The 12,412-nt window shown below is 39.5% G+C and overlaps 1 protein-coding gene across 11 annotated transcripts in view; it reads right to left on the bottom strand.

Moving 5' to 3' along the window:
* Positions 1–12,412, bottom strand: part of PSEN1 (presenilin 1) — a 77,968-nt gene that overhangs the window by 8,458 nt on the left and 57,098 nt on the right. For all 11 annotated transcript variants that reach the window (XM_022576633.2, XM_022576637.2, XM_089906215.1 and 8 more), the window contains 2 exons: positions 9,750–9,836; positions 6,651–6,824 (listed from right to left, as the gene is read on the bottom strand). In XM_022576633.2, the coding sequence (XP_022432341.1) occupies positions 6,651–6,824; positions 9,750–9,836 (261 nt within the window). The remainder of the gene's footprint in view (positions 1–6,650; positions 6,825–9,749; positions 9,837–12,412) is intronic.

Genomic DNA, 12,412 nt, shown 5'->3' with positions numbered 1-12,412 from the left:
TTCTCTCTCTCTCTCTTTTTTTCTTTTGGTCTCTCTGTGTGGCTTGTGGGATCTTAGTTCCCCAACCAGGGATCAAACCGGTGCCCCTGGCAGTGAAAGCGTGTTGTTCTAACCACTGAACTGCCAGGGAATTCCCTAAATACTTCTTCTCTTAATGGTATCTTTTGAAGTGTGAAAGTTTTCAATTTTGACAAAGTCCAATCTATCAATTTTTTCTTCTATGTATCACTGTTATATTAAGGAACTCTTTGCCCAGCCCAAGGTCATGAAGTTTTTCTCCTATGTTTTCTTCTAGAAGTTTTAGAGTTTTACCACTTACATTTCAGTTTATGACCAACTTGGGGTTAATTTGGGATTGTGTGCATGATGGATAGGGTGAGACAGGGGTTTCCATTCATTCTTTTGCATGTGGATATTCAATTGTCCCAGCACCATTTGTTGAAAAGATTATATCCTTTTGGCATTGAATTATTTTAGCACCTTTGTAAAAAATTATTGATCATAAATATAAGGCTTTACTTCTGGACTCTCAGTTCTGTTTCTTTGATTTATATGTCTGTTCTTGATTACTATGACTTTAGAGTAAGTTTTGAAATCAGATAGCTTAAGTCCACCAACTTTTTTCTTCGCTTTCAAAATTGTTTTGGGTATTCTAAGTTCTTTACACTTCCAAAAAATTTTAGGATCAGCTTGTAGAAATTGACAAGCTGATCCTAAAACATACACAGAAATGCAAAGGCCCTAGGTTTTCTGTTGTCAAACATTATTTTTAACTTTTCAAGTTCTTTTCAAAATGATAAACAAAACTACGTATTTAAAAATATGCTTTGGGGCTTCCCTGGTGGCGCAGGGGTTGAGAGTCTGCCTGCCGATGCGGGGGACACGGGTTCGTGCCCAGGTCTGGGAAGATCCCACATGCCACGGAGCGGCTGGGACTGTGAGCCGTGGCCACTGAGCCTACGCGTCCAGGGCCTGTGCTCCGCAACGGGAGAGGCCACAACAGTGAGAGGCCCGCGTACCGCAAAAAAAAAAAAAAAAAAAAAAAAAAAAATATATATATATATATATATATATATATATGCTTTGGACTTCCCTGCTGGCGCAGTGGTTAAGAATCCGCCTGGCTTTGGACTTCCCTGCTGGCGCAGTGGTTAAGAATCCGCCTGCCAATGTAGGAGACACGGATTCGAGCCCTGATCCAGGAAGATCCCACATGTCGCGGAGCAACCAAGCCCGTGTGCCACAACTACTGAGCCTGTGCTCTACAGCCTGCGAGCCACAACTACTGAGCCTGCATGCCACAACTACTGAAGCCTGCAAGCCTAGAGCCTGTGCTCTGCAACAAGAGAAGCCACCACAATGAGAAGCCCGCACACTGCAACGAAGAGTAACCCCGGCTCACCACAACTAGAGAAAGCCCGCGTGCATCAACGAAGACCCAACACAGCCAAAAATAAATAGATAAATTTATTAAAAAAAAAAAGTTCCACAATGAACATGTACTGTTTTTTAAAAAATAAATAAATAAAATATGCTTTGACTTGGGGCTCAACAGTAACCCATTAAGCTTTACTATTGGCTTTTACCTTTCTGGTTGTTATGTAACTATTCCTAACTGAAGTGTGATCCTGATCTTAAAGTTTTGTTGCCTGAGTTACAGAAACTACTTCTGGAAGATAGGTGTTGAGGGCCTTGAGAAGCAGAGTCTGCGGGAGAAAGGGGCAGAGTTCTGATTAATAAGATCTTACTGAGAGGGATTTCCCTGGTGGCGCAGCGGTTAAGAATCCGCCTGCCAAAGCAGAGGTCACGGGTTCGATCCCTGGTCCAAGAAGATGGCACATGACACAGAGCAACTAAGCCCATGCACCACAACTACTGAGCCCACATGCCACAGCTACTGAAGCCCGTGTGCCTAGAGCCCGTGCTCTGCAACAAGAGAAGCCCCCGCTCGCCACAAGTAGAGAAAGCCCACGCACAGAAACGAAGGCCCAACCCAGCCAAAAATAAAAAAAAATAAAAATAAAAGATCTTACTGAGAAACCATTGTTCTTTTTAAATCGTGGAAGCCAGAGCAACGTCTTCCATAGTGGAAAAAATAAACATACAACCCTGAAATCCGATGCTATGAATTACATGGTCAGTTACCCTTTAACTTGCTAACCTTCCCAGACTGATGAATATTATCACCAGTTTCAGTTGTGGAGAAGAGTCCAACTCTACTGTTTAGGTACTAGTGTGATCCAGGGCAAGTTTACTAACTTCTTTAATCCTCAAATTCTTCAGCTACAAGATGGGGATTACAGAGCTATTTCACAAGGTTGGTATCAGCGTTAAAAATAATACAGGAAAAGTTCTTGGCACACACAGAGGCTAAACAAATGACAGTCTTAGAAATACTTTTGATTCCAAATAGTGAGTACTATAAGAAAATAACTAAGGACTTCCCTGGTGATGCAGTGGTTAAGAATCTGCCTGCCAATGCAGGGGACACGGATTCGAGCCCTGGTCCGGGAAGATCCCACATGCCGCGGAGCAACTAAGCCCGTGCGTCACAACTACTGAGCCTGTGCTCTAGAGCCTGTGCTCCGCAACAAGAGAAGCCACTGCAATGAGAAGCCCGCACACGGCAACGAAGAGTAGCCCCCACTCTCCGCAACTAGAGAAAGCCCACGCACAGCGACGAAGACCCAGTGCAGCCAGAAATAAATAAATAAAATAAATAAATTAAAAAAAAGAAACTAACTGAAAGAAACTAAGTTGTTCAGATAAAAAAATGCTATAGAAATGAATTTTTAAAAATAATGCTGAAGAAAAATTTTGCATTTCTCTGATAAGAGACTTGTGTCTAGAGAATACATAAAAAACTATTACAACTCAATAATAAAAAAGGACCCCCAAAATGGGCAATGGATCTGAATAGACAGTTCTCCAAAAAAAATACAAATGGCCAATAAGCACACAAAAAGATACTCAACATTATTAGCCATCAGAAGAATGCAAATCAAAACCCTGACGACATACCACTTTACACCCACTAGGAATGATTATAATCAAAAAGACAAATAATAACAAGTGTTGGTGAGGCTGTGGAAAAATTGGAACATTCATACACTGCTGCGGGGAATGTAAAATGGTACAGACACTTTGGAAAACAGTCTGGTAGTTCCTCAAAATGTTAAACATAGAGTTACCATATGACTCAGTAATTCTACTTGTAGGTATATACCTAAGAGAAATAAAACCATGTGTCCACACAGATGTGTACATGAATGTTCACACAACACTATGCATAATAGCTCAAAATGGAAACAATCTAGATGCCCATTAACTGATGAATGGATGATAAATGTGACATATCCGTACAATGGAATATTATTTGGCTATAAAAAGAAACGAAATGCTAATACATGTTACAACATAGAAAAAACCTGAAAACATAATGCTATATGAAAGAAATCAGTACAAAGAACCATACAGTGTATGATTCCATTTATATGAAATGTCCAGAAGAGGCAAATCTATTATGATAGTATATCTGCTGGTGCTGGGGGGAATAGGGGTAATGGGTACAGGGTTTCTTTCTGAGGTAATGAACATATTCTAACATTAGCATGTGGTGATGGTTGCACAACTATAATAAAAACCATCGCGGACTTCCCCAGTGGCGCAGTGGTTAAGAATACGCTTGCCAGTGCAGGGGACACAGGTTCAAGCCCTGGTCCAGGAAGATCCCACATGCCACGCAGCAACTAAGCCCGTGCGCCACAACTGCTGAGCCTGAGCTCTAGAGCCCATGAGCTACAACTACTGAGCCCGCATGCCACAACTACTGAGCCCACGCGCCTAGAGCCTGTGCTCCGCAACAAGAGAAGCCACTGCAATGAGAAGCCTGTGCACCCCTTCTAGCCGCAACTAGAGGAAGCCCGCACACAGCAACAAGGACCCAACACAGCCATAAATAAATAAATAAATAAATAAATTTATTAACAAAAACCATTGCATTGTCCACTTTAAATGGCGGGGAATGAGAGGGATTGAAGAGGTGATGTTAAGGAGTATGGGGTTTCTTTATGAGGTGTTGAAAATGTTCTAAAATCAATTGTGATGGTTGAACAATTCTGTGAATATACTAATGTCACCCCTTTAAATGGGTGAATTGTATAGTATGTGAATTATGTCTCAACAGAGGTATCAAAAAATAAACAAAAATAATGTACCAAATCAAGCTTAAAATTATAGCCTCACATTTTTTTCATTTAAAGGCTTATGCTTGTTTAAATAATAACAATATTATGGCAAATGCTAGTTATATTCTACAGAATTCATTTTAATGGAGAGAGAAATATAGATGTATTTTATTAGCAAAATTAAAAGAGTCAGGAAACAAAGAAGTAACCATCAATTTTTTTTCTTTAGGCACTTACTGAAGCAACAAGTTATATTCCATAACCAGAAGAGACTGGATGAATCAGTACATAAAACCTAAGAAAAATCATGTTGCTCGGGAATATGTTTTCTTTAAACAGCTTCTTGGATTTATTCAGTAAAGATATGCCATGGCCAAACAACTAAAATCACAGCAATGGAAAGTGCTTAAGTTAGACATAAGTATTATCAGTATTCCACTGCCAAGTACTAATGCTGAGATTGGATGCTAGTTGCTTTACTGCTGTCTAGGTCTCCTATTGTTTTGCTTTGTTTTGCCCACTCTGAAAAATAATTTTAAGTAATGATGGAGTTCCTTTCGTATTAAAAGGGGCATTTGCAGGTCTACCAAACATAAGACATGGTAAAAATAATAAATGATGGTGAATATTTACTTTAATTGTAAGATTTCGCTATAGGACATCTAGCAAAATATATGCCTAGCTTAAATGTAACTATAACATAATAAAATAATGAATATTTCCTACTTTTTAATAAACAGAAACATATAAAAAACTTCCTGAAATTTATTATTTTGTGTTTTAACTACTAAAACCTCTTCCTCCACTTGAAGAAAATAACAAAATCCATCTCCCACTCTTCCCTTGAGGTTATAGAAAAAGAACCTCTATGAGTTAAATTTCTACTCCTGGAAACAACAGGTTAATTTCACTACTCTGATCAATTTTAAATCTATCAGTAGTACACTGAGGCTTGCTATTGGCATGAAGTTTGGAAGAAGTGTAGTTTGCAATTCACTAGAAGACCAACTGCACATTGAATAAACATGTTTTACATTTCTAATTAAAATCTCTCAGTGTTCAGCTTTCTGATTAATTTTTGATTTTTAAAAGGTTGCCTTTACATGTCAAATTCTATTGTAAACTGAGACTTTTCTGTAACAACTCTGGTTTAACACACTAATGCAATCAGATATGGTTATGTGTGTTCTGGATGCTAAGATAAGGAAAGAATATCAATTATTAGTTTATATTGGTCCCAGATAAAGAAAATATTAATCTGAAGTTAGAAGGGGCAATACTTGGGTTTTTCTTAAAAAAAAAAAAAAAAGTTAGAGATGAAGAGAAGGACATGAAGAGATGATCAGGAGAGAGAATCTTCAAGTAGGAAAGGCAGTCGTGAAAGAATCACACTGCAGCTATGCTTAACAGCTGTATTTCTTTCTTTTGGCTGTATGCATCTTTGAGGAAAGAGGAAAGGAAGACAAGAGGCAACTAATTACAGTGATAATTTTGAAAGCAGAGAAAACATCAGCAAACGCAAGCTCAAGGCTGGCCATAAGAGCAGGCAACTGTGTCTGGTTTCCCAGAGTGTGAAAGCTGCAGGCTGCAGATGGCTCTAAAATCTGGAAAACTCGCCCAGCACCAAAGTCATGGATCTGCCCAGGTTCTGACCCAGATAAAACACTAATGGTGAGTTGTAAGAAGTGTTCTGATCAAGCTGAAGGATAAGGTCAAGGTCACAATTAAGAGTGATTAGAGAAGCTAAGGAATCTAGTGTCTGTTTCTTTGAAACTACTTAATATTTTCGCTGTAATATTTTAATCAAGCTTTTCACTTTTGTGAAAACGAAAAAATTGAGGGTAACTTAGTTGGGAAATGTGCTAATCTCTTCTTATTCAGTAAATCACCTCTCTAACTAAGAATAAGTAAAGAGATGACTGAGCCCTAACCAGGGGGCTCTACTGGCTAATATCCTAAGAAGCCCCAAGTGCTGACCTGAATCCCAGTGACAGCACACCTTAGACATTGAACAAACTCTTACATTTCTGCAGAGAACCTAAATCCCTTTGATTTTCTTTAAAATTAATAAAATACAGTGCTTGCCGAAAAAGGGCAGTAACAATGTAAAAGGGTGAAGCATTTAAATCCATAGGTCTCTGTGCAGCAAGAGTGAAATATATTAATGAAAATTTTGTAGACATGAAGTCTTATCAGAATAATATTAAAAATTTTTTTTTTTACCTTATAAAATCAATGCCAAAGATCAGGCTGTAAAGGGATAATTTCAAAAATCTGAGGTGCAGAATTTGGTCCATTAACAAATTTAACTATGAGAAAAGCACCAACTATGATTTCCTACTAAAAGCTGCACTGCTGTTTAGAATTAGACTGTAACACTTTGATTCATTTTATTTTGGGAGAGTTTGATACTGCAGCACCTAAAGGAATCCATGAATTTCCAATGTAGAGAAAGGCACATACTTTCCTCTGGGTCGTCGCTGGCCACGATGCTGCTGGAAAGATCCTGTACAGCAGATCGCGACTCAGCCGTAGAGTGATGAGGCCCCAGGCGACTGTCCCTCTGGGCTTCCCACTCTTCGCTGAAGCCACCATCATCACTCTCTGTCACAGGGTCTTGCGACTCACTTTCTGTGCCTTCAAGAAAAAGTGAACATCACAGTTGTATTACTTAGAAAAATCTCTTAATACCTTTAAGAAAATTACATGGAAACAGTAATTACCTGTCATCGTAACTAGGTGGGTTAGCTGGCTCTTAAACCACAAATCACGGGTTATTTCAGTGCCTGTTGGTTGCTTCCCCAACAGCTATTTCTCCCCTTTTTTCCTGAGGGCAGAGTACTGATTTATTTGGGTTTCCACCTCCCACCCATGACTCCGGTGGTAAATCCAGTTCAGTCCAAGCTAAGTGTGGTCATCCTACAATTCCTCTTCCCAATGAAAGCTCTAAAGCTGTGGGGTTGGTACCAGCCAATGTGTGGTGAGACAAAGTCTGCTGGAAATTTGGGGAAAAGTTTTCTCACTCTTTGAGAGAGACGTAAGGAGACACAAACAGCCCCTTTCTTCCCCTGGATGTTGTGTTATCTGGATATGATGCCTGGCACTGCAGTCGTCATCTCGTGACCATGAGGAGCAGAGGGCTGAGGACCAGGCTCATATCTAAGGGTAGCAGAGCAGGAAGACGGGAAAGAACTGGGGCCCCTGATAATTATCCAGTCATAAAATTAGCCAGCCGTGCAAATGCCTACACCTCAGGACTTCTGGTCAGGTGAGAGAACATTTCTTCTGATCTTTGCAGCTGGGGCTGCTGGCACTCACTGATTGATGGCACTCACCACTGGCTTTAGTGACTAAGTTATACAAGTAGACCACTATTGGGGGCTGGGAGGATGGGAAAGGAGGGAGTGAATTTTTTTATGGGCTAGTCATTTTGTTATAATGACTCGGTCTGACTGAAAATTGTGAGTATAACATGATTGTCTCAAGAACCTTCCATACGTCAAAAATAATTAAAATACATAAGTGAAGTTGATAATACTCTTTTTTCTCATTTATTTTTTATAAAATTAATACATGTTCATATTATTCATCTACTATGAATAAATGAAGCTTGCATACTTCAGGCCTCTCGCTTGCATGGACATTTTTCTGAAAGGGGCTCTAGCAATTTTGTATTTTTAATTTGCATTGTTTTCTTAACCAGGTCTCCACAAAACCTGAATCTTCCCTGAGCTAGTTTATAAAATCAAAAAAGTATACGATTTAGAAATAAAAACATCAGTGCCTGCTCTGCCCTATCCCTCCTCACTCCCGACCCTCACCCTACCTTCAACCCTTTCAGCTGTTTATTTTGGTATCTACCTCCATAATTAATTATAAATAGCACGCTCATAATGCTGTATCTTGATGTTTTTATCTTAGGTGCACTCGGGCAACCTCTGAGTTCTATTACTTTTTTCCTTTACAGACGTCCCTCTTGGAATCCTACACCCCCTTGCTCCAAACTAACTTCTAGTTCCTATAACACAGAGGCTTTCAACTGGGGGTAGCACCTCCCTTCCATGGGATGTTTGGAAATAACTAGGAGGGGGAGTTTATGGTTATTGCAAACCTCGAAGCTACCCTTGGCATTTAGTGGGTGAGGGGCCAGGAATGCTAAACAATGTGAGGGGAGTCAACACAATGAAGAACGCCCACCACACTCCCACTGAGGAACTCTGCAGCTCACCCAGCTCCTCCTCACTTCAAGGTCCTTGCCCATGGTGCTTCCTCTTCTAGAAAGCTCTTCTTCCTCTCTTTGGCTGGCCATCTCCTGTTATCACTTCCCCAGGGAAGCCTTCCTAACTTTCCAGAACAAATGAAATTCTTCCACTATAAACTTTCATAGCAACTTACACTTCTCCTTTGTAGTGCTTATCACAACCTGAATGAATTATTTGTTCAACATGCGTGTCTCCCCAAATAGGCTATAAACTCCACAGGAATGGGACCTCTCGTTCAGAGCTATATCCCCAGTGCCTAACAAATACTGGGCACACAGTTAGGTGCTCAATCAACATTTGTCAAAAGAACAAAATCTTGATGTACCCAAAAGACACTCATACTCACATATATATACATGTATACTCACAGACAACTAATCTTTCAATTTTCTTTAGCTTAACAAGGTTAACACAACAACCAGACCTGGAGCAACTGTTTCCTCTATTTCCCACTTCTCTACTAGGTCTACTGCTGGTCTAATGCCACCCTGTTTTGCTGCCTCGCTCACTGCAGAATGGGCCTAATATCTTTTGGTCCCAAATTCTAAGTTGAAAGCGTCCTCCTTGCAGTTACCCAAATGCTAGAACAGCAGTTTTCTTGGCTCTAGAAAACCTAAACTCTCCCTTTCCTGACAAACAGCAACTCAATTAAGGCCCTTTTCTCTTCTCTGACCAACCTTTATTCCGCCTCTGTTTGTCAGCTTCCTCATAAGGTTAGTCCTTGTTTTTCTTAAAAAAAAAGGTTTCCTTTCTTTTTGACTATTGATATTGTGCTGTTATTCCTCAACTTTTCTAATTATAACTCCTCCTAACTTGTGTTTGCCTTAACATCTTCTGTAGTATCCACAAGTGGGCCTTTCAATCTCCCATCCTAGGTCATCATTCTTACCCTCCTCCAGAAAGTCATGTCCACCTGGAATATTTTATCTTCTCAACATAAACATTATCACAACTCAAATCAAATTATACTTCAGTTACTCTGGACTTGTCAGACAAGAGGTTCTCATTTTTACATGTTTGAAGAGAGTGTTTATTCTACCTTTTTAAAACCATAGCCTCAACTTGAACCTTTCCATACTGGAATTAATGGTGTTTAATGGCAGAAATTCTTAACCTAGGGTGCCTTGGCTGATTGTTGGGTTTGGAGCATGTGAACTCAAATATTTATCTGTGTTTGCTAGGTATTACCACAGCTTCCAGGAGATTCTCAAAAGAAAGTGGTTAAAAAATCATTGCTTCATAACTCATAAGATGACAATGACCGTGAAAACCAGGAAATTACCAAATAAAAGCCACCTACTTTGTGCATTATAATTGGAGTTTTTGGATACCTTCCTTTGGGCTTCTGGGTCTCCTTCTGCCATATTCACCAACCATACCATTGTTGCTGTTGAGAAAGACAAAAGTCCAGGTAAGGACTGGAAACACAAAAGGAAAGCTCATGAATAGAGAGCAGGCTGTTATTTCTCCACACAAATCACCAATCTTCTTAATGTCACCATAAGAATCCCTAACAATCAGAAGCAAATGCATATTAAAAACGACTGGGACGGGGCTTCCCTAGTGGTGCAGTGCTTAAGAATCGCCTGCCAATGCAGGAGACACGCGTTCCAGCCCTGGTCCAGGAAGATCCCACATGCTGTGGAGCAACTAAGCCCGTGCGCCACAACTGCTGAAGCCTGTGCGCCTAGAGCCCGTGCTCTGCAACAAGAGAAGCCACCACAGTGAGAAGCCTGCGTACCGCAACGAATAGGAAGACCCAATGCAGCCATAAATAAATAAATAATTTTTTTTTTTTTTTTTAAAGAGAAAACTACAGGGACTTTCCTGGTGGCGCAGTAGTTAGAATCTGCCTGCCAATGCAGGGAACACGGGTTCCAGCCCTGGTCCGCAAAGATCCCACACGCCGCGGAGCAACTAAGCCTGTGCGCCACAACTACTGAGCCTGCGCACCTACAGCCTTTGCTCTGCAACGAGAAGCCACCGCAATGAGAAGCCCGCGCACCGCAATGAAGAGCAGCCCCCGCTAGCCGCAACTAGAGAAAGCTCTCACGCAGCAACGAAGACCCAATGCGGCCAAAAATAAATAAATAAATTTATTAAAAAAATAAAAACCACAAAAGGTTCTCTTTGATTTTGGCAGATAAAAAATAATTCTGAAACTGGACATTTACTGTAGCTTTCAAACTGTAGCTGCTATAATACAACTGCTCATTGTTATTTATAATCCCTGAAAAGTAACCAGAAGGAAAATTGTTCAGGCCAGCAAGACTCCACTGAAACAACAGCTCGACTAGTTGAATATCCTAAAACAGTGTGAATTCACTAGTGAAAATTACTTATTGGAACTAAATTAGAGGACAAACTGGGGCTCACAAAGCATCGGATGAATTACTGTAATTCGAAAGATGCAACGAGTATGTTCCCTTCATGTTATGTCTTACTTCTGGGATTTTCAATAATGCTAAACTGTGTTATATACAGGGAATAAGAAAAAAAAAAGTTAAAAGCAATAAACATAAACGGATAGTCAACTGCCTTTTCTATGTCCCCTCCACAAAAATACATATATATCAATATATCTATATAGCTCTAGATATACACACACATCTTGTCACATTTTAATTAAGAGGCAATGTGAATACTTTAAAATGGTGCTTCTCTTACATACTGCAGGTAGGATGAAACATGGTGGGGAATTTGGTAACATCTAACAAAACTACATGTACATTTACCCCCTGACCCAGCAATAACACTTTTGGAATTTATCCGGAAGATACACCAACAATAATACAAAAATACATACAAACATGTGCCATACAGTGACAGCAGAAACCAAGCCAGCAGCAACCTGAGTCCAATCCAGTAATGGTAAGCAATTTTAAAAAAGATACTTGGCATTTTCTGTTTCTCTGGCATCACTGATTTTACAATCATATCCATTTTCCTAATACTCTAAGGCTTCTTGAATAGCTTATGAAAGAAATACATAACCAAAGAGGATAAAAATCCTGTAATAGCTGCACTTACTCATTCATCATAGCTTTGTAATTCAGAGGTCAGACAAGTTCCATTATATGATAACCTGACTAACTGATCAAAGTAAATATTAGCCAGGTTGGGGATTCACTGTAACTAAATCCAAACCCAATGAAGAGGAAATAGGGCAACCACTGGGGTTTACGAATTTCTGTAGTCTTCTTGGCAATGAAGGCAGCAGGTATTTATTTGATTTTCTTTCTTTATGCAAGTATAGAAAGATAAAGCTACAAACTCTTTTAACACTTAATATTAACCATGGAAATCAAGGGTCAGCAAACTTTTTCTGTAAAGGGCCGGAGAGTAAATATTGGGGCTTGTGGGTCAACATCTGGCCTCTGTCACATATTCTTCTTTGTTCTTTTCTTTTTCATTAACTCTTTAAAGATGTAAAAACCATTCTTAGCTTTCAGGCCTATACAAAAACGGGCCACGGGCCAGATTTGGCTATGGGCAGTAGTTTGCTAACCCCTGATGTAAATTATCATGAGCAGAATATATATTTGCTGAATGAATTAACATTACTAAAATAATATCTAAAAAACCCGCTTTCCAATCTTTCAACTTAACACCAAACATCTTAGATCAATAGAAAAATATGCAAATTAAAAATTAACAATCTAAAAACTTCCCAAACTGATATGAAATCAGAGAAAAACTTTACATAATGGTCAACCTCAAGGAACTGTTATCTTTGTTTTCTGAAAAGCTACCAAAGAGTAGGTGTACATTCTTCCTGTCCAAACAAGGGATAGAGAAAACAAACAAAAATGCTCACATGTTTCCTGAGGGTAAGACCCTTTTGCAAACTGAATACTCTTAACTGGGGAGTATACAAAGGCATCAAAGGATTGTATTTTTAAAGAACAAATAACTGAGAGGACTGACTTAAAAACTTTTCATATTAATGTTTATATCCATTTC

This window comes from Delphinapterus leucas, chromosome 2, assembly GCF_059928025.1.
Source record: "Delphinapterus leucas isolate spDelLeu-1000000601 "Yukka" chromosome 2, BTC_Dleu_Yukka2, whole genome shotgun sequence".
Taxonomy (NCBI): Eukaryota; Metazoa; Chordata; class Mammalia; order Artiodactyla; family Monodontidae; genus Delphinapterus; species Delphinapterus leucas.
This window is presented reverse-complemented; position numbering and strand designations above follow the sequence as displayed.